Below are 24211 nucleotides of genomic sequence, written 5' to 3'. Positions count from 1 at the left end.
TGGATAAAATGTGTTGACAACGGCAGTCCCCAGTTTTATTACCAAATGAAACAAAACACTGGTGAACTTTCTAAGGGCATCAGTTCATTCTAGTAGAAGGCTAAGGCTCTCTTGCAGTCCAGACTAAATGCATTCCCACTTTGTTCAAATTATTGTCAAAATTTACACAATATTTTATAGGCAGTATTGATTTTCTTAATTATTAAACATGTTTCCTCTCATGTATTATAAGGACCTTCATAACACCCATGTATCTGTTTTTGCAAACTTGCTATAGTATCCCAGTCATGCTTAATCATTGGCCCTGCAGTCATTTTATTTTAAAAATTAAGTGCAAGTAAAATATAAATTATAAAACCAAAAATACTTCCCCAAGTTGTAGAAAGCTCCAATGTTCCTCTTTGTTAGCACAAAACACCCGTGATTTGTTTCGCAAAGTTGTTGCTTCAGGGTTCTGTGGATTAAACTGCACAATCTATTTTCAATTTGCTAAAACCAAAAGAAGGGAGAAACACCAATAGTTCCCAGATGTCATATAAGTAAAGTTACCTCGAACTCTCTGGTACTGCGTTTCACATACCACTCATCATTCCATATTTGTTGCCATTTTTTTAATGTTCCACCAGCTTTCGAGCTATATATACTCTATCAAATGAAGGCTAATAATGTCACCACGTATGCCAATTGATCTCAAACAGGTTTTTTTCACCAGTTTAATATGAAGAAATGTTATTAGTTGGAGAAAAGTGTTTATTGAAATGTGCCTAATTGAGCCCACCAGGGTGTACTGAGTGGATGTGATAGATCCATTGTTGTTCTCTTTGACTCAGTATTTTCATCCTATCACCTCTTTGCCAATTTCAGTGAGCATAATCTAATATTGCCCATATAATGTCCTCAAATTTGTGTCCCATTTCAGAAAAATGTGTAACCACAGGAGCATCCTGTATCAATGTATTTAGACAGCTTCTGTGTTCTATTAATCATTCTTATTTTTCATTTTGTTTTGCCCACTTAATATAATTTATTTATTTATTTAGCGTTTTTATATACCGTTTTACCAACATTAAATGCTGACCAAAGCGGTTTACAATGTAGTTAAAATTAAAAGGGAGAATAATTAAATTCAAATAAAGAAAATAAAAACTTCAATAAAAGTAAGAATAAAAATACAATAAGTAATATTATCAATAATGTAAAATTAAAGTGACATGGGATAAGAAATATGGCCAATTACTTTAAAAACTTAAAGATCAGAAAATAAAACAAATTGTAAAATGTTCAATATCACTGATCTGCAATACAAATTATATCTAAAACAGCTCAACTCAGGTTACTAATTATTACTATCAAATAAACCATAAACATTGCTTTACAGTTCCAGTCATGCCGAATGGGTACAGGAGGATGTCACCTGTCAATCTCTCAATTTTAATGAACAAATAGCACAGTTGCTGCATTGTACTTGTACTCAACTTTCTCAGAAACAACGATTAGATCTATTGCAAACCGAATAATTCTGTCTTAGATATTGGTTCCTCTTGTAAAGGCAAACAATAGTGATAGCGCAGATACGAATAACCATTTAAAACTGCCCAATATTTCCTAATGATGGCCCCTATCTGGGAAGATAGGGTAGAATATCTTAAAAGGCATGTCTGGCGAGTTATTCATATCATAAGAACATACGACTTGCCATACTAAGTCAGACCAAGGATCCATCAAGCCCAGTATCCTGTTTCCATCAGAAATACCTGGCAGTATCCCAAGGGGTAGACAGATTCTAAGCTACTGATCCCAAGAATAAGCAGTGGATTTCTGCAACTCTCCCTTAATAATTGTTAATGAACATTTCCTCCAGGAACTTGTCCAAACCATTTTAAACGCAGCTATACTAATAGCTTTCACTACATCTTCTGGCAGCGAATTCCAGAGCTTAATTATGCATTGAATAAAAATGGTTTCTCTAATTTTAAATGTATTACCCAGTAACTTCATTGTGTGTCCCCTGGTCTTTATACTTTTTGAAAGAGTAAACGATTGATTAATGCAGATAATACAAAATTATTCAGAGTAGTTAAATCACAAGCGGATTGTGATAAGTTGCAGGAAGACCTTGCGAGACTGGAAAATTGGGCATCAAAATGGCAGATGAAATTTAATGTGGATAAGTGCAAGGTGATGCATAGAGGGAAAAATAACCCATGCTATAGTTACACAATCAGGCTCCATCAGTGTACCCTGATGGAGCGCACTGTTAGCCTGCTCTTGGACGCGCGTTTTCCCTTACCCCTTATTCTGTAAGGGGAGGAAAACGCGCGTCCAACCCGCGGCACCTAATAGCGCCCTCAACATGCAAATGCATGTTGAAGGACCTATTAGGTATTTGCACGCGATTCACTAAGTAAAATGTGCAGCCAAGCCGCACATTTTACTTTCAGAAATTAGCGCCTACCCAAAGGTAGGCGCTAATTTCTTCCGGCACCGGGAAAGTGCACAGAAAAGCAGTAAAAACCCAAGAAAGAGATCTAGGCGTCATAGTGGATAACACATTGAAATCATCGGTTCAGTGTACTGCAGCAGTCAAAAAAGCAAACAGAATGTTGGGAATTGTTAGAAGGGGAATGGTGAATAAAACGGAAAATGCATTGGAGTGGAGGAGTAGCCTAGTGGTTAGAGCAGTGGGCTCTAACCAATGTCCTTCCTTGGGCAAGTCACTTTACTCTCCATTGCCTCAGGTACAAACTTACAAGCCGATACAGTAAGGACACGGTAGAAAGAGTGCGGTAGTGCCGGGCGCACCCTCGTTTGCCACTCGCACAGTTCGGATCACATACCGCTCAATACAGTATTTAAATGGCATGCAAATGCAAGCCGCGTCTAAAGCGCGTCCAAGAAGTGCAATCCATTTTACTGTATAGAGCGATATACAGCGCCTATACAGTAAAATGGGTGCGCTGGTACCTGTCATTTCAAATGACATTTGAAATGACAGGTACCAGGAAGTGGATGGTTCTCCTACGCTCGGGCATCGGGGATTGCCAGTCCTCTCTCCCCTCCTCCCGAAGCAAGGCGCAGGGCGAAAATAGACTCGACATGTAATTAAGAAAATAGAAATTGTAATTAAACTTACTGCATGCTTCCAGCAGCCCCAGTCCTCTCTCCCCTCCTCCCGAGACGCCCACCGCGGCTCCCCTGCCTCCCGGGGGCAGCCGGTGGCGAAAGCGGCTTCCAGCAGACCCGCCGGCGAAGGTGCTTGAACGCACATCCAATTTGAGCGCTCAAGGCACCTTCGCTGGCTTGAGCGCCCAAATGGGACATGCGTTCATGCACCTTCGCCGGCGTTTGGGCGCTCAAGGGTCAGGGGTGACGTCACAAGCTGCAAGATGGCGCTGGGGAGGCAGTGAGTGGCGGAACAGAGGGAGGCAGGTAGGCGAGCCGGAGCTGCCCTGCATACAGGAAAGGTAGGGGAGCTGCCGCCCCGCCCCCTCCCGCGCACCCCCCCCGGCCCTGGCTCCGCCGCTCTGGCAATCTTCCAGTTGCCTGCCAGTGCAATTTTTTTGGCATGATGAGCTCTCACCGCCTGTACGTCCCATTTGGGCGCTCAAGCCAGCGAAGGTGCCTTGAGCGCCCAAATTGGCAGTACAGGCGTGCGTTCATGCATCTTCGCCGGCGGGGGCTGCTGGAAGCCGCCTCACAGAGAGCGTCCGATCCGCCCCAGGCTGCTGAAGCGGGAAAAGGAATGCTGAAAGAGAAAATAAAGGGACAACATGAGCCAAAGCGGAAGAAGGAATGCTGGAGGAGAGAACGAAGGGTTGTGAGCCAAAGCGGGAGAAGGCATGCTGAAAGAGAAAGTGAAGGGACATTTGTGAGTCAATTTCCCTGTGCCTGTCAGTGCGGGCCCGTACGGGGAGCCCGGCACCCATGGACGCGGCCAGGGCAGGTGAGCGGGGGCTGGGGGAAAGTTTGCCCGTGAAATTTCACGGGCAAACATTACCACCTACCCTCTAACGCAGGGGTAAGGGTAGGCGGTAATTTAGCAGGTTAAAGTTGCGGCTAAACTGCAGGTTAAAAAGGCGATAGGGCGCACGTTACTGTATGGGAGGGAATAGCTAATCGGAGCGTTTACATATATACATGCCGCGGGCGGAAAGGGTTACCCGTTGATTTAAAGAAGCGGTAAGGATGGGTTAAAAGGGATAGTGAATCGCGGATTGGACTTACGCGGCCAAATTGCAGGTACAAAGCGGGTTAGAAACGGGGTAATCGCGGCCGTGCTTTACTGTATTGGCCTGTTAGATTGTAAGCCCTCTGCAGATGGGGAAATGCCTACAGTACCTGAATGTAATCCATTTTGAAGCACTATAAAAAGTGTGAAAAGTGGAATATAAATCTAAATAAATAATGTCTCTGTATCGCTCCATGTTGAGACCACACCTTGAATACTGTGTACAATTCTGGTCGCCACATCTCAAGAAAGATATAGTTTGCGATGGAGAAAGTACAGAGAAGGGTGACCAAAATGATAAAGGGGATGGAACAGCTCCCCTATGAGAAAAGACTAAAGAGGTTAGGGCTGTTCAGCTTGGAGAAGAGACGGCTGAGGAGGGATATGATAGAGGTCTTTAAGATCATGAGAGCACCAGAATGAGTAGATGTGAATCGGTTATTTACTCTTTCGGATAATAGAAGGACTAGGAGGCACTCGAAAGAAAACATAGTAATAAGGATATCCCTGCCTTCACATTTGAGAACAAATTTAAAATAATACCCTCTTTATTCACCAGAGATTTGGGTGTAATTATTGACACTGAACTAAATATGAAAAAACATATTGCTACAAAATGAAAAGATGGATATTTCAAACTCTTAACACTTAGAAGACTTAAACCTCTACTGGATTTTCAAGAGTTTAGATCTGTTTTGCAAGCTTTATTATTTGCCAATATGGATTACTGTAATGCTCTCTTACTTGGTTTACCGCAGTCAATGTTAAGATCTCTCCAGATATTACAGAACGCCGTGGCTCGAGTTTTGACCGGCAGTGAGAAAGGGGATCATATAACCCCAATTCTGATACAACTGCATTGGCTACCACTAAACTATAGAATACATTACAAAACCACATGCATCCTCCACAATATAATATATGGAGAAAAGACAGAATGGCTGAATACTGCAATAAGAATACATACCCCTCAAAGAAACTTAAGATAGGCCAATAAAGACCTTGTGATAATACCGACCATTAAATCAGCCCGCTTAAGCCAAATAAGGGAACGGGCAGTATCAATAGCTGGATCTAAACTTTGGAATGCTCTCCCCACGCATCTGCAGTTACAAACAGATAAGAAAAAAATTTAAAGCAGAGTTGAAAACTTGGCTTTTTAAATGCGCATATGCAGAAAACGAATACAAAACTTATCAGTACAGCACGATTCTTTCTTTTAGCTAATTTTAATGATATTTTATTTTAATTTAGTCTGTTTTAAAATGGTGGTTGTTATATTGTTTTGTTTATCAGTTTTTATTATTTTATCCATCACAAAATATTTTATATTTTATATAAGGCCCTTTAAATCCGGCGACGCTCCCTGGGGTGTCGCGCACCGGGCGTCGCGTGCCCGAAGGAGCACGACCTAAGGGGCCTGCCCCTTAGTGTGCCCCTTTGTGAGACCCAGATACCAAGATATACAATACTTGGAATTGACTATTACCTTCTACACGCCAACACTACATAGAATTCCACCCTTTCGTATGTGCTACACCCAGGATATAACCTTATTTCAACTTCCTTCATAACTCACCTATAACCACCCAGCTTTCATCCTCTCTTCTGCAACCAGCATCCAGCACCCATCCTCATCTCAGCATCCAGCATCCAGCACCCATCCTCATCTCAGCATCCAGCATCCAGCACCCATCCTCATCTCAGCATCCAGCATTCAGCACCCATCCTCATCTCAGCATCCAGCACCCATCCTCATCTCAGCATCCAGCATTCAGCACCATCCTCATCTCAGCATCCAGCACCCATCCTCATCTCAGCATTCAGCACCCATCCTCATCTCAGCTTCCAGCTCCCATCCTCATCTCAGCATCCAGCACCCACCCTCTCACCGACACCTGTTATCTCCGCAACCAGCCTTATCTCAGCAACCAGCTTCCAGCATCTATCCTCAGCTCAGAAAACAACATACTGTACGCATCCTCTCATAGACATCTCTCATCTCAACAATCGCTCATCTCAACAACCAGACTCAGCAGCCACCCTCCAGCACACATCATCTCACTGATAAGCAACCTCAAACTATCATCATCCAACACTCATCATCATCTCAGCAAACATCAATTAGCTCCCTTACTGATAATTCTCCCTAACTTACTACTCTCGTTCAGCATCTGCCGGCAACACCCTGTAACTTCAATGTAAATCACCAATCACTAAGATGGCTACCCTATCACACTTCATCAAAAAAGATACAGACACCTAATAAAAATCCCATTAATGAAAAATTTCAAAAACATACTTTGTCTCACCTTCCTTCTCATCAATGCTCAATCACTAACCAAAAAATATATGCTAATATCCAACATACTGCAAGAAAGAAACCCCAATTTTATCGCCATAACAGAAACTTGGTTCAAAAATACTGATCAAGTCTTAACGAACCAACTTAACTATGATTACGACACATTTTCTATCCCTCGCAAGAATCGTAGAGGAGGAGGACTTCTCCTTATCATAAAAAAACAATTCACAATGAAGGTGATTCCCCACGAGATACAAATGCAATATGAAATAGCCCTCTTTGACTCACAAAGCCTACAAATATGTTTAGTATACTGCCCGCCCAAACTCCTGGATAATGACATCTCTCCACTGCTAGAATTCCTGATAACAAACATTAATATGAAAAAACCTACTATCATTCTTGGTGACTTCAGCCTTCACACTGACACCAGTCCCAGATCACAAAATTGCCAAACCCTACTCGACATGCTAACTAGTCTAAATTTCAACCTCCAAGTTAACAACCCCACACATAAAGCGGGTCATACACTCGACCTGATCTTCACTAACCAATACTTCTCAGATTCTTCTATTTCAGTCAATCCAGTCCCATGGTCTGATCACCACATCCTACAATGCAATACAAAAGAAATAATCAATGACTTAACAAGAACTAACACACCTCAACAATCCTTCAAATACCGTCCACCTTTTCAAATCGATCTACTGCAACAAGAACTGGGAAAACAACTAACCAACCTTGACCTCTCAAACATAAATAGTGCGATCCAATCATGGTTCCAAATCACAGAAAGCATAGCTAACAATATAAACCCGGAGAAAATTAAACAGCTAAAAAGCCACAAAGAACAACGAAACCCATGGTATAACACTCAATTAAGAAGCATGAAATCTAACCTCAGGAAAATTGAAAAAGAATGGCTAAAAGACAGATGTCCAGTAAAAGCACAAAGGTACCGCACCCAACTAGCCACCTACAAAAAAAATGATATTGAACACCAAGCGGGACTACTTCAGCCAAAAAATCAAAAGCTCCACCAATAACTCCAAATCCCTATTCAACATCGTAAATAACCTCATCTCTGAAAACGTCAGCGCAGACATAACCAAAACCAAAAATCTGAGCCAAGACCTAGCATCATTTTTCAAGACAAAAATAACCAAAATAACTGATGCCTTCAAAACCCCCTCAACCAAAGAAGAAAAAACCAACACAACGAATAGTACACCTTGGTTGTATTTTGAACCTATCTCCACAATAGACGCTGAAAGAATGCTAAAAAAAATAAACCCAGCCCGCCATGACCTCGACACCATCCCGACTAAAGAACTTAAAGAAATCTCTCATTCCATAGCTCCTACAATAGCAGCAATCATCAATAAATCTCTTGAAGAAGGTGAGCTACCAATCGAACTGAAAACCACAACAATCAAACCAATACTAAAAAGAAAGAACCTGAATCCAATCGACCTGAACAACTACCGTCCTATATCAAATCTACCCCTTCTTGCAAAAATGACAGAGAAAGCTGTCCTGAAACAGCATAATGAACTCCTGGACAAATACAAACTTCTTCACACCACACAACACGGCTTCAGGAAAAACCACAGTACGAAACTCTACTGCTCAACCTATCAAACAACATACTCAGAGGAATGGATAACAAAATAGGACATCTACTAATACTCCTCGACCTATCCACAGCATTCGATCCAGTCTATCACAAGAGGTTAATATCAAGCCTAGCAAACATCGGATTAGCGGGAAAAACGCTGAAGTGGTTCACTTCGTTCCTAAAAGACAGATTCTTCAAGGTCTCTATCAACAGTAAATCATCTGAAGCAATCCCCCTTGAAACAGGAGTTCCACAAGGGTCTGCTCTCTCAGCCACTCTCTTCAATATTTATCTTCTCCCCCTATGTCAACTCCTATCAAGCCTAGAGCTAACCTTCTATATGTATGCCAATGACATACAACTCATTCCAATCTCTAACACAATCGAAGACACACTGATACAAGCAGCATCCTACCTTGATTCAATCAGAAATTTGCTAAACCACCTAAAGCTTTGTCTAAACATGAGCAAGACGGAATATATTCTAATAGAAAGAAAAAACGCAGGACCTAAAACCATACCATCACTTCAAATAGACGACATTTCCATACAACTTAAAGAAAATGTAAAAGACCTGGGAATTTGGATTGAAAGTGAACTAAACTTCAAAAAACACATCTCCACAAAAACTAAAGAAGGATTCCACAAACTACAAATACTTACACCTAAACCAATGCTTCACCACCAAGATTTCAGAACAGTCCTACAATTTCTGATCTTCACCAGCCTAGACTATTGCAACTCACTACTGATAGGACTAACTAAAGCAGCCTTAAAACCACTACAACTACTGCAAAATGCTGCAGCTAGAGTACTGACAGGCAAGAAGAAATCAGACCACATCACCCCTGTACTCAAGAGCCTATACTGGCTTCCAGTTGAAAAAAGAATTGAATTCAAGATCTTAACAATTCTTCATAATGCAATATACAATGCAGATAACACAGCCCTTGACAATATCATAAAGCTTCACAGAACACAACGTACAACCAGAACAGCAAGTAAGCTAAATCTTGTAATACCATCACTCCCATTAGCTAAACTTTCCACAACAAGAAATCGAGCCATTTCTATCACTGGTCCAAATTTATGGAACTCACTACCACAAAAACTGAGCTCACAAAATAACACTAAATCTTTTAAAAAAGAGCTCAAAACTTGGATATTCAGCCAAACATTCAAAGACTGTATCGGTTAAGTTCACAGATCAAGTCACTGATCACACCGAATTTATCGAATATATGTATCTCCGAGACTTACCTTTACCTCCCCTGGTTGATAATATGACTCCAGTCATTATAAACAAGACTTTTCCGATAATTCTTGCTTTTTACACTATTACTGTCCTTTTTTCCTCATTGACCCATCTGACAGACCCTGTTCAAAATGCTACGATTTATTACAACAAGTTTTTCTTTTTTTAGCTGACTCAGTTACTGTTAAATGTTAAATTGTTAAATGTTAAACTGTGAAATGTTAAATGTCTACTGTCAAATGTAATTTAGTTGTTGTACATGTAAACCGGGGTGAAGGCACACAGCCATACCTCGGTATATAAAAACCTATAAATAAATAATAATATGTAGGCCCGCCCCTTTGTGCGCCCCTTAGTGCACCCTTTGAGCACCCTCCGGCTGTACCGCTGCTCCACAGGACCCGACCGCTGCTTGACCCTTCCTCTACGCTCCACGGTCTGCCAACAGCTCTGTGACTCCAGGCACCCATTAAGGTTACCTGCCCCAAGCACCTACTTTCAGCAAAAACTTCACACGCCTCAGGTGACTTCTATCTTTCGCAGCTTGCTGTTAGCGTATGTACCTTTAATTTCTGCTCTTGACTCTCCTGACACCGCTGTATATGCTTCAACCTCTATTAATTCACTGTTACAGTCACCGCTTTATGCCGATATACTATTTGTGACCACAACCTCATTGTTATTTCCTCCTGCTATCTGCCCCCTGCCTACAGCACTGACCGTTCCTCCTTATCCCCCCACCATGGCCGGCAATTCCAGCCTCCCTATCCCACACATCCATCACCCCTCCCACAGAACACATTATCCCATATTAACCACCCAGCCCACCCAGCGCAGATCCTTCCTCCTCCCTATCCTCGTCTCCCCTTTCACTCAGCTCCTAGGTCTCACCACCCTCTTCATCATGCTTATGAATGCTCAGTCCCTATCCAAGAAAACTGTCATACTGTCTGATCTACTAGATGACCATAAGCCAGACATATGCACCATCACTGAAACCTGGCTCAAGGACTCTGATATTGTCCTCCTCAATCAGCTCCCTTCTGACACCTATGACTTTTTCTCCATCCCTAGACTGAAGAAACGAGGCGGTGGTGGTCTCCTTGCTGCTAAAAAGCACACGAATCTCAAACCTGTAAAAATCATCACACCACACAAATTAGAGATTGGGCTATTCAAATCTCAGAATCTCCAGGTCTGCCTAGTATATGCCCCCCTAGCATTCTCGAACACAACCCCTCCCCCCTTATCGAGTTCATCTCCAACAACATCAACAGCGACGCCCCTGCCATTATCCTGGGGGATTTCAACCTCCATGTTGATGCTACCCCCCGCTCCACCTCATGTGAAGCCATCCTCAGCACACTCGAAGCCATTGGCTTTACCCAAGTTATCACCTCCCCCACGCACAAAGCAGGGCACACCCTGGACCTCCTCTTTGTCAACTCCAGCATTAGCCTACCCTCTAAACCACGCTGTACCCCTGTCCCATGGTCTGATCACGCTATTGTCAAATCCTCCATCTCTATAAAGATACCCAAACCATCCAAATCCCCCTCCACCACATCTTTTGCCTACAGAAAATCCTGCCCCAGTGAGGACCTCACTTCAGCCTTCGCCAGCTCTTCTATGAAACTCAACTGCTCAACTCCAAACACAGCCCTAGACTCTTGGAGCCACATCACCTTAGATATGGCAAACAAACTGTGCCCTATCACCACACATAAAACTAAACTATCTGCAAAAAAACAAAACCCATGGTACTCCCCAGACCTCAAACTAATGAAACATGAGCTCAGGCAGAAAGAACGCACATGGCATAAAGACCCATCCCCGCAAAAAGCATCCATATTCAAATCTTCACTACATCTCTACATGCTAGCTACCCTTAAAGCCAAACGAGACTACTATGCCCTAAGAATCCACGATTACAAATATAATCCCAAAGCCCTCTTCACCTATGTTTCTTCCCTTACCAAACACACATCCCCCCCATTCCTGACAGCGAAGCTAGCAGCAAATGTGAAGAACTGGGACGCTACTTTCATGACAAAATCGCAACCATCCTTCTCCGATTTCCCTCTACTCCCTCCTCGCTCCCAGCTGACACAGGCACTGTCCCACCCTTGTCCTCCTTTAACGACCTTGAACTCGTTTCATCCACTGAAATCACATCTATCCTCAAAAAGATGAAACCTGCGACGCATCCATCAGACACTATCCCCACCAAAGCCCTCCTTACCATACCTGACATCATTTCCAAACCCATTACAGATGTTATCAATTGCTCCCTCTCTTCGGGCATTGTCCCTGACCCACTCAAGCATGCTGTGGTCAAACCTCTGCTCAAAAAACCCGCACTTGACCCCAAGGACCCTGCCAACTTTCGCCCTATCTTCAATCTCCCTTTCATCTCAAAAATCATGGAGAAGGTCGTCAACTCACAACTTACAGAATTCCTTGAAACTCACAACCTTCTCCACCCTTCTCAATTTGGCTTCCGTAAACACCTCAACACTGAGACCCTCTTACTTTCCTTGACAGACTACTTACTCAGGGGAATGGATCAAGGTCACAGCTACTTTCTTGCTCTACTGGACATTTCAGCAGCTTTTGACACCATAAATCACACCCACCTCCTTGCCCGCCTAACCGACATTGGCCTTTCCGGCACAGCCCTTAAGTGGTTCTCATCCTACCTTGACAATAGGAAATTCACCGTGAAAATAGGCAATGCTGAGTTCTCCCACTACGCCCTCGCCCAAGGAGTCCCCCAAGGCTCCTCCCTCTCTTCTACCCTCTTTAACATTTACCTCACCCCTTGTGCAAACTCTTATCAGAACTTGGCCTCAAATTCTTTCTCTACGCTGATGATGTGCAAATCATACCCATTCAAGGCTCCCTCTCTGACACCCTTGAATCCTGGGGAAACCATCTCGCTACCATCAACTCCTTACTTACCAACCTCCACCTTGCTCAAAAAACATATCAGTGCCATACTCAAAGAGGGTTTCTTCAAACTTAAAGTCTTAAAAAACCTGAAACCTCTCCTTCACGCTAGTGACTTCCGCACTGTCGTCCAGGCTACACTGGCTTCCAAGTTGGATTACTGTAACTCCCTCTTTCTTGGCCTACCCTACTCCTCCTTAAAGCCCCTCCAAATGCTACAGAACACTGTAGCCAGAACCCTCTCCAACGCTCATAAATACGACCATATTTCCCCTATACTGAAGGACCTACACTGGCTCCCTATTCCCTCCCGCATCCTCTTTAAATCCCTGACCATTATCCATAAAGCCTTATATTCCCATCACTCCAACTGGCTGGTAGATCCCCTCCAATTTGCCTGCTCGAATCGACCGACAAGGACCACTAACAAAGGGTCCCTCCATGTGCCATCCCTAAAGAAAGCACACCTCACAGCTACAAGGGATCGGGCGCTCTCCATTGCTGGACCTATGCACTGGAACTCACTCCCAACCCACCTCAGACTTGAACCTTGCATCACCAAATTCAGAGCCCAGCTCAAAACCTGGCTATTCAAACAAGCCTTTCCCCAACACCCTTGATGAATATTGAATTGTGATGGATCATGACCTGAATTTGACTATGAACTTGTTCTTATAACATTATAGTTCACTTGTTAATTGTTCCTATGCTTCTCTGCTCTCCTATTGGTTTTTTGTACCCCCTACCCTTCCCCTGTTACTTGTAATTTCCGTTGCTTTTGTTCCATGTAAACCGAGGTGATGTTTCGACTAACATCGGTATAGAAGACTCTTTAAATAAATAAATAAATAGACTGTTATGAACTTTGGCTTTCAAGACTATTACTATTTAAAAATGTGTTTATCGCTCTTAGCATCTAAAATATATTTTATGTACTTTTAACAGATTTTAGATAAATGTTTGTATTTCTTTTATGTTATCTAATGTGAACTGTTGTGAAGGCTATGCCGATGTGACGGTATATAAAAACAGTAAACCATAAACCATAAGTTAGCATGTGGCACATTTAAAACTAATCAGAGAAAGTTCTTTTTCATTCAGTGCACAATTAAACTCTGGAATTTGTTGCCAGAGGATGTGGTTAGTGCAGTTAGTATAGCTGTGTTTAAAAAAGGATTGGATAAGTTCTTGGAGGAGAAGTCCATTACCTGCTATTAAGTTCACTTAGGGGCGGATTTTCAGAGCCCTGCTCGCCTAAATCCGCCCAAAACCGGGCGGATTTAGGCGAGCAGGGCCCTGCGCGCCGGTAAGCCTATTTTACATAGGCCTACCGGCGCGCGCAGAGCCCCGGGACTCGCGTAAGTCCCGGGGTTTTCGGAGGGGGCGTGTCGGGGGGCGTGTCGGGGCGGGCCCGAACCGTGCGGCGTTTTCGGGGCGTGTCGGGGGCGGGCCCGGGGGCGTGGCTACGGCCCGGGGCGGCCCGGGGGCGTGGCCGCGCCCTCCGGACCCGCCCCCAGGTCGCGTCCCGGCGCGCAGGAGGCCCGCTGATGCGCGGGGATTTACGCCTCCCTCTGGGAGGTGTAAATCCCCCGACAAAGGTAAGGGGGGGGCTTAGACAGGGCCGGGTGGGTTAGGGAGGGGAAGGTGAGGGGAGGGCAAAAGGAAGTTCCCTCCGAGGCCGCTCCAATTTCGGAGCGGCCTCGGAGGGAACGGGGTAGGCTGCGCGGCTCGGTGCGCGCCGGCTATACAAAATCGATAGCCTTGCGCGCGCCGATCCAGGTTTTTAGCAGATACGCGCGGCTCCGCGCGTATCTACTAAAATCCAGCGTACTTTTGTTTGCGCCTGGAGCGCAAACAAAAGTAGGCCTATTCGCGGAGTCTGAAAATCCGCCCCTTAGAGAATAGCCACTGCCATTAGCAATGGTTACATGGAATAGACTTAGTTTTTGGGTACTTGCCAGGTTCTTATGGCCTGGATTGGCCACTGTTGGAAACAGGATGCTGGGCTTGATGGACCCTTGCTCTGACCCAGCATGGCAATTTCTTATGTTCTTATAATTTGTATTTTACTTGCACTTAAAAATTTTTTAAATTAAATGACTGCAGGACCAATGATTACGCATGACCTGGATTCTGTATCAAGTTTGAAAAAACAGAGATCTACGAGTGTTATGAAGGTCCTTATACATGAGGAAAGATGTTTAATAATTAAGAAGCTCAACAATGTCCATAACATACTGTGAACAAAGTGGGAAAGCAAGAGGAGCTCACCATTATCACCTACAAGCACAGACAGAAAATGGCACACCATGAAATGCTAAATCTAGATACCAAAGTGTTCGTGGATTTCCAGCACTACCTAATGCCATTCAGTCACTTGGATACTAGTTATCTATTCATACAGGAGTCTTTGCCTAAATATATATGGATGGGAGCTGTGAAACATGGTCCCCACAATTGCAAGTAAACAAGGCAATGGGACCTCATGGGCTATGTCCCAGAATATTGAAGGAGCCAAAGGAGATGCTGAATGTCCTCTTTACAGCTCTCTTCAACTTACCACTTGAAGTAGGAGCTGTTCTAAGATACTACAGAAGAGGCGTTTTAGTACTGCCCCACCAAGGTAAGAATAAGGAGAAAATGGAAAACCACAGACCTATTACTTCAACATCAGTAAAGGAAGGGAATCTGAATTTTCCTATGCCCAGAAGGCTCACAATCTAAGTTCACACCTGTGGCAAGGGAAGGTGATGTAACTTGCTCAATGTTACAAGAGACAGCAGGATTTGAACCCTGGCTTCCTGGTTCTCAGACTACTGCTCTAACCACTAGACTACTCTCCATTTATTCATCGGTTTGAAGAGCCAGTAATGAACCCCTGCCCACCCTGAATACACATGTCACAATGAAGCACCTTTCTTCCCCTGCAGGACTGCTGCTTACTATTGAACTCCTACCCAGACCCATTCCCTACTCTTTCATTTTAATCAAATAATCAGTCAAGTTTGGCAAGAGTTTTTCCTTGTGAAACCACATTGCCTATGATCCTTAATCCACTATCTTCAAGGTATTGAACTATACATTCAGGTACATATAATCTGAGTTTTGAATTTATTAAAAACTTATAGTCCGCAGTACAGTACAGAAACAGCTAGCCAAACACCTAGACAATAATAGCATACTGTACCCCTCACAACATGGCTTCCGGAAACACTACAGCACCGAGACATTACTTCTCTCACTAACAGACAACATACTAAGAGGTTTTGATAACAGTAACATTACATCCTTATAATGCTTGACTTATCTGCAGCCTTTGATACAGTAAACCACAAAATACTACTAAAAAGACTTGAAGAAATTGGATTATGTGACAAAACAATAAACTGGTTCAGATCCTACCTAAACAATAGGTTCTTTCAAGTCCAGATAAAAAACACATTATCCAAAAAAGTTAAACTTGAAACAGGAGTACCCCAGGGTTCAGCGCTGTGTGCTACCCTCTTTAACATATATATGCTACCCTTATGTCATCTGCTGGCAGGCCTAGGGATAATACATTACATTTATGCAGACATTCAATTAATTCTACCAATAGATGACACAATTGAAAAAACATTAAGTCTAGCTGACATGTACCTAGACATAATTAAACAACTACTAAACCAAATGGAACTGGTTATCAACATTGACAAAACTGAATTCCTTCACCTTGAGAGAAAACATACAGAAATCATTCAAACACCGATAACTCTAAGAAATAACCAGACAATTGAGCTAGCCGAAAAAGTAACGAATCTGGGAGTAATAATGGACCCAGAAATCAACCTGAAGCAACACATATCTATAAAAGTAAGAGAAGGCTATGCAAAACTTATGATCCTCAGAAGATTGAAACCATTACTCGCACCTGCCCACTTCAGAACAGTAATACAAACACTTATCTTTTCCAGCACTGACTACTGCAATGCACTCTTACTAGGACTCCCAAGCACATCAATAAGACCAGTCCAGATACTTCAAAATACTGCAGCCAGAATACTGACGGGAAAAAAGAGGAGAGACCATATAACTGAAACTCTAGCAGACTTACATTGGTTGCCCATCGAATACAGGATAAAATATTTATTTATTTATTTAATTTCTTTTAATATACCGATGCTCAAGACAGGTCTTATCGTACCGGTTTACAATGAACTAGGGGAGAACCAATTAACACAGCAGGCGTAAAAAAGTTACAATAAAACAGGGAATGAAGATCTTGGTCATTGGAAAAGAGGGATAGGTAAAAACAGTGACAGAGAGCAGAGAGCCGTTGATTAGATAACAGAGTATGTACATTTATATCGTGGTTCAGATATCAAAATGATCAGTTACTGGCAACGAGGATAGTTGAATGAGCAGATTCTGGCAAGGCAGTTCCATGGGGGGGAGGGGGGACAGGGGTAAACTGGGAAGTCAGGTGGGGGGAGGGGGGACAGGGAGGGAGGTACTGGGGGGGGGGGAGATGGGCGGAGCAGGAAGAAGAGGCTATCTTCAGCGATATGCTTGAGTGAATAGCCATGTTTTCAGTTTTTTTCTGAAGGAGTGCTGGCATTTTTCCTGGCGTAGATCGGGGGGAGTGAGTTCCAGTGATGCGGTCTGGCTGTGGAGAGTGCTCGTTTTTTAATTGAGTTGTGTATAGAGAATGTGCTCAGGGGCATCTGGAGGGAGTCTCTATAAGCGGATCTGATTGGCCTTGATGAAGAGTTGAGAACGAAAGGAATGGTAAGTTGTAGAGATAATTGCTGATATATAGTTTTGTGAATGATGGTCAGTGTCTTGAAGATAATTCTATAGTGGATGGGTAGCCAGTGTAGAGATTTTAAAATCTGAGTGATGTGGTCTCTGCGACGGGTATTTGTGAGGATCCTGGCTGCCGCGTTTTGCAGCATCTGAAGTGGTTTAGTGTGGGAGGCAGGGAGACAGAGCAGTAGCGCGTTACAGTAATCGATCTTTGAGAACAATATGGCTTGAAGGACTGCGCGGTAATCATGAAAGTGTAGGAGAGGTCTGATCTGTTTTAGAACCTGTAGCTTGAAGAAGCCTTCTTTAACGGTGGCGTTGATGAATTTTTTAAAGTTCAACCTAGAGTCCAGAGTGGTCCCTAGGTCTCTCACCTGGTTTGTTAGTGGTATAGTAGCTGTGCTGGCGACGGGGTTATAATCGTTAGGGGATAAGACCAGGAGTTCGGTTTTGGATGTATTGAGAATCAGATCGAGACTGGTGAGAAGGAGATTGATAGCGTGAAGGCAGCTGTTCCAAAAATTTAGGGTGTTGGAGATGGAGTCCTTGATGGGGATTAGGATCTGCACGTCGTCGGCATATATAAAGTGGGTAAGGTTGAGGTTGTTGAGTAATTGGCAAAGGGGGAGTAGATAGATGTTAAATAAGGTTGGGGAAAGTGAGGAACCTTGGGGTACTCCTTGTTTAGATGGTACGGGGAGGGATTCTTTATTTGATATTTTTACTTTGTAGTGCCTGTTGCTTAGGAAGGATTTTAGCCAGAGGAGTGCAGAGCCTGAGATGCCTATTTCCATCAGGCGTTTGATGAGGATAGTGTGGTTAACTGTGTCAAAGGCCGCAGAGATGTCGAGCAGAGCTAGCAGGTATGATTTTTCTTTGTCAAGTCCCATCAGGATGTTGTCGGTTAACGAGAGTAGGAGGGATTCGTCGTTTTCTGAATCCGAATTGGGAAGGATAAAGAATGTCATGGGTGTCGAGGTAGTCTGTGAGTCGAGTGTTTACTAGTTTTTCCATTAGCTTGGCTATGAAAGGTAAGTTGGCGATGGGTCGGAAATTTATATGGTTAGCCGGGTCCAAGTTTGGTTTTTCAGTAATGGTTTTAGAGAAGCGGTTTTTAATGTGTCCGGCACCGGTACCATACACAAACTAATATATGATAAAGAAGCAGACTGGCTAAACACAGCCTTACGAGTACACGTCCCACAAAGAAACCTCCGCTCAGCAAACAAAGCGCACTACTAACAATCCCTTCAGTAAAGTCAGCAAAACTAACCCAAGTGAGGGAAAGGGCTTTATCATTGGCTGGGCCCATACTATGGAACACGATGCCCCCTGAACTCAGATTACAGAATAATCTCAAAACTTTTAAGAAAAATTTAAAAACATGGCTCTTTAAAAAAGCCTTCACTAAAGAGTCTGGAGGGTAGAGAATGAAAGTACACGGAAACGCAGATGAGAATGATTTTATGCAATCCTACATTTAAGAAGTAATATCTCAAAGAGATAGTAACTCAATAATATACCTGAACTAGACCAACCTTGCTCAAATATTGATTTTATTTATGAAATTGTAACCAAACTTTATTGGCACCTGTTAGAATGTACGATAACCTATATTAAATACCTTAATCTATGTGCCTATTTGTAAACTGTTGCGATGGTATATAACAGCGACGGTATAGAAAAGTTTTTAAATAAATAAATGTTCACATCAATTTCAAGGCGGATTTCAGAGGGGAACACACACAAAGCATCTGCTTTGAAGTGTCATGAAAGGTGGAATATATGATTTTTTAAAAAATGGAGGAAATACTGTTGCACTCAGAGGATTATTAGAAGTAATCTTATTATAGCCCATATGGTATATATTTGGAGGAGGGTTTATACATTTTGGGGATTTACACTGGCGGATTGTTCACCAGTTATGCCCTTGACCAAGAACCCGTATATTTCATACTGCACCTTTTTCCTGGCAATGGCAAATTGGCATAGTTGTGGGTTGCGTTTCATATGGCAGATGTAGATAGGGATAACTTGTTGACTTTTAGTGATTTGGTCGATAAATACCGAATCACCAGGAATACTCGACACTGGAGCACTGAAGGGGAAGTTTATTTCTCAAATTCACAAGTATATCAGTTTATTTATTTATTTATTATTTTTATATACCAACATTTGATCTCAATTGAGATATCACACAGGTACTGTATTTCTCTATCCCCAGAGGGCTTACAATCTTAGTTTTTGTACCTGAGGCAATGGAGGGTAAAGTGACTTGCCCAAAGTCACAAGGATCGACAGCAGGACTTGAACCCTGGTCTCCTGGTTCACAGTCCACTGCTCTAACCACTAGGCTATTTCTCCTCCCATGATATCAATGACATTGATATCACCCCAGAAAGAGTTACTTCCTTGATAGAACAGTGGAATGATGACTTATACTTTGGATGATAGAGATTGGGATGAGATTTGGCATAAAGCTTATTCAATATTCATATGTGCTAAAAGAATTGATTCAATAATTAAATTATCACATCGTGTGTTTAGATGTCCTACCCTTTTCACTGTCGTTTCAAGAACTGCTTCCCCTCTACGCTGGCGTAGTTCTGGTCTCAGTGCATGTTTGGTGGTTGTGTCCACTAGTAGCCTCATTTTGGAAAGATATTGAGCAGGAAATACGGCTGATCTTCCATATGTCTTTTCTTTTTTTTTTTGCACCATGTCTGGCACTTTGGGGTTATTGGAAAGACACTATGGAATCTATTACAGCTTCAGAGAAAGTTTTGATAAATCAATATCTTCTCTCTACCCCCATCTTTATATTACTCAGGCACCTTGTGTTAAGTGCTACCTCACCCCTGTATATCTATCCACCCCTGACCACCTTAGTCAATGTATGTGTCTTTTGCTAAAATGTATGATATATGAACACATCAAGTGAATGTAATTGTCTACCGATAATATTTGTCATGATGTAAACCGTTGTGATCTTCACTTGGAACGACGGTATATAAAATGGCTAAATAAATACGGCTCGTCATACAATAGCATTATTGTGGAAGAGCGCCCCAAGTATTTCCCAGTGGTATTCACAAAGTATTGAAATTGCTATTAGAGAAAAAAAATCATTTATTCATCTCGAGAGAAATTAGATAAATATGATCACATTTGGGGAAAATTTTGGGAGTATGTGCATACATAATATGTATTTATTGTGGGTGGTTCCTGTAACTGTTGGGGGAACATAAAGGCATTGTTCTGTGCTTGGTAAATGGATGAATAGATGCCTAGATTTAAGTCTATTTGTGTGCTCAAGTTAGCCAACTAAGATCTTTTTCTAACCCTGAAAACACCTCTGGGGCTTCCCACCTTTTGAGCAATGGGAGATTTTGAACAGCACAGATTTAGCTGGCTAATTCCCATAGCAAGCTAAATCCTTTGAAAATCAACCCCTCTGTATTTATGACCCTGCACCCAGATCTTCTTTACCTCTGGGAGGTAAGAAGTAACAAGATGTTGTCTGTCTCTCTTTCTCTCTAAATGTCATACGGTTCGATTTTAAAAAAGGGGCGCGCGTTAAAAATGGGGGTTACGCGCGTGGCTGGGCCTTGTGCGCACCACGTGCATAACCCCCGTTACGTGCCAAAGTGCCTGGCCCAGTTAAAGAGGTGGTCTGAGGGGGAGGGGCGGGAATGGAGACGCCGGTATAGCGGCCATTTACTGCTGTGCTGGGGAAGCGCGCACCGGCAGTCGGCCAGTGCGCGCAAGTTGCTTTTGCTCTGGAGGAGCAGCAACGTAAACAAACAAAAAAAACCCCCGAAGGTACATGACATTTAGGGGGTGGGAAGGGAGGTTAGGGTAGGGAAGTTCCCTCCCAGTCCACTCCTTAATTGGAGCGGACTGGGAGAGAACTGGGGAAGGCCGCGATGCTTCGCCACGCAACATTTGCAAAACTGTACCTCCCTCCCCTTGCATGCATGTGGATTACAAAATCCAGCATGCGTGGCCCACCGATTTTATAACTTACGTGCGCCGACACGCGCATATTATAAAATTGGCGCGTCCATGTGTGCACACCTGTTAGTTAAAATCTAGCCCATAGTGTATCCCAGCTCAATTAAGAAGAGTAGGAAACTAAAGGATTTTTTTCTAGTTGTATCTCTGCTTTTTATGTGATAATGTGATTGTTTTACTTGTGTAGAACTCTTTAAGTCCTTTTTGGGAATAAGGCATTATAAAAAGATTAGTAACATAGAGCCAGTCCTATAGCTGAGGCCATAGTGCTGTGTAAGGAGTCTGATTTCAGAGCGAGTTGGGACTGAGGAGCTGTGGAAGTGGGTGAGGAGGGAAAATGGCTTCTGCTATGATGACTGCGGTGGTGAAGATTTGATTCCACTCTCCAGCCCTCAGTCTGGCAAGGTTGTCTGCAGAGCCACCCAGGTAATGCTTGCTGGGGAGGACGCTAAAAGAAGAAGCAAAAGAATATTAATATAAGTAGGTACTGTAGAGACAAGATGCTGCTGCTAATGCTGGGATGACCCAGTTTTCCTTTTTTTTTCCCTTTGCAGATTAAAGTGGTGAATCTACAGCCAGAAGTGCCACAGATAGACTTGTATATCCTCAGCCAGTCTGACCATTTCATTGGAAATTGTGTGTCTTCATTTACTGCCTTTGTGAAACGAGAGCGGGATGTATATAAGAAACCCTCCTCTTTCTTTGGTATGGATCACCCCCTGAGTTTGCATGAAGAGTTGTGACTGGCACAGAAAAATCTATCCAGGACCACATTGAAATGTGCAAAACTGGTAAACCAAATGTACTACAACTAGAGGTGTCCTGTGATTTAAGTCACAGGGAATCCAGGTTTGGCTTCTTTATCTGTATAGGCCAGTTGGACCTGGGCACACTGAGAAGTGTGTACCATGGGGAGGTGCTCCTCTAGCTTGTGAGCATGCCACCTGAGAAGGAAGACTGCAAATCGAGGGGGAAAAAAGGCAAAAATCACACTGTACATTTAAGAACTTTTTGGAAGAGTTTCTTCAGTTAAAATGCAGATTTACATTGATCCAATGGCTTTATCTAAGTACCAGATTGAACCGCCACAAATACTCCAGGAAGCCAACATGGTGACTGCATTACTATTTTATTCTTTAAGGCAAAGCTATCATAGAGCAAAAATTAAAAAAAAACTGCATTGTCCTTATGTACACATGCAGAGCAAATCCAGAACGCTTCCATCATTAAGCAGAATGGGAGAAAATTCTCTAAATGTTTCTAGACTTTTTGAGAAAGCTATAGTGCACTTTTGCATGTTTGATGATAAACTAGTGTATCATAGTACTCCAGATCAAAGACATTATTCTAGGAGTCATTTTCCTCTGGGACTGACGTTGGTTTTTCTTACTTCTCTTATTGAGATCTTAAAGAGAAAATAAGTTAGACTGCAGTCCATGTCCTTCTCTCCTGCTTTCAGGGTTGCAGCAGTGCTTTTGGGAAGGCTAGAATACAATTTACCAGATGGTTACCAAGAGCTCATTTTAACACTTTAAAAAATTCATGCACCAGGACAGACAGCTGGACAGTTTTTGTTGTCAACTGAGTCCTAGAAGCCCAGGGACATGAGGTGACTTTCCCAAGTTCATGCATTGAGTGGCTCCTAGGACTTCTCCTGCCTCACAGTTTGAGTCATTTATTCAGTGCCCCTCTAGTTACAAGTGACATTGATTTGCATCTTTTGAAGTGATATGGATAGATAAAATGAACATTCTATATGTGATTTTCTTAGTTATGACATTAGGAAGTATGGTGGTGGTAACTTTAATTATATTATATGCAAGATTTTCATGAACCAGAGGAAAAAAGTATGCAGTTAACTGAATGGAAATTTGCTTCAAGAACAGCCTCAAGCTTCCTTGACCTTCATAGAACAAACTCACTCAGTCCCAAAGTTACAATATGACTCTCAGCAGCAAATATTTCAGACAGTTAATATTCTCTGCATATTGAGAACTAATTGTATGTAAAAAGTGTAATAACTGAATATCTGAATTCAAGTGCTAGACTGTATATAAAAGCGTGAAGAACATTTTTAAACCTTTTTATTGACCTTTGTGAAATAACTCACCTGTAAAAGTTTTATTTAAAACATAAGAATTGTGCTTTTCTGGAAATTTGATTATCAAATATTGAATTTTATACTTAGATTCACAGATCTGTACAGGAAGAAATTTTGTATATTTTTCACAATAAAGTCACAGATAGAGTTGTTACCATTGTTGTTTGACATGTGCAGATGTTTCCTATTTGAGTGTAAGAGATTGTTTAAGACTATTTAACATTTTTATAATTAATGTATTTATTTACTCATGTCCAACATGGGATACAGTATAACAAGCATAATCTTCATAAAATCATGTCAAATACACTCAGAAAATAAATCAACATATAAAACCATATTTATTTTAAGACATTTCCCCCAAATACTTCAGAAAGCAGCTTTGCCTTCACCTGTTTTCTAAAAGCCTTAATGTCTTTCTCACCCCATAAAATCAATGGAACAGAATTCCAATAACCTGGTACTTTACATAGGAAGACACGATCCCAGGGTGTCTATAACCTGAAATCCCTTCCTGCTGGAACTTCTAACAAATGTGTTCAGGGAAATGACCTATACACCTCAAATATAAACAAACCTGTTTTGATTGCACTATTTTTTTGAGTTTCAAACAGGCTTTAGATTAATAATGAAAGACAATACAGTAAGAAGTTGAAGAGGAGTGAAAATATACCACCCAAAATACAAATTACATCATCCAGCAAAGAAAGGCAGAATATGCATAATGTATTATAATATCACAATCCGTCACCACTCTGATGTTGCCCAAGAGGGCTGCTCTAGATGACATTGGCTACAGTGGAAACAGGTCCCATTTTTTCACCAGCAAATTTAAAAAATGGATCCCAAATTCTAGGCACATTGTAGTATGTATCACGCACAAGATATGTAATTAATTCCATAGAAAATACAGACCAAAATTCTTGGATCCAACCTTCAAAAGAAGCTTTAACTGA

General features: G+C 42.3%; 1 protein-coding gene across 1 annotated transcript in view; it reads left to right on the top strand.

Moving 5' to 3' along the window:
* POFUT1 (protein O-fucosyltransferase 1) overlaps positions 1-23423 on the top strand; it is a 94026-nt gene extending 70603 nt beyond the window's left edge. The window contains exon 7 of the mRNA XM_029614729.1: positions 21709-23423. Coding sequence (XP_029470589.1) covers positions 21709-21897 — 189 coding nt within the window. The 3' untranslated portion in view covers positions 21898-23423. The remainder of the gene's footprint in view (positions 1-21708) is intronic.
* The last annotated feature ends 788 nt before the right edge of the window (positions 23424-24211 follow it).

Source organism: Rhinatrema bivittatum, chromosome 8 (assembly GCF_901001135.1).
Source record: "Rhinatrema bivittatum chromosome 8, aRhiBiv1.1, whole genome shotgun sequence".
Lineage (NCBI taxonomy): Eukaryota > Metazoa > Chordata > Amphibia > Gymnophiona > Rhinatrematidae > Rhinatrema > Rhinatrema bivittatum.
The sequence above is the reverse complement of the archived record's forward strand: the minus strand, read 5'-3'. Positions and strand labels throughout refer to the sequence as shown.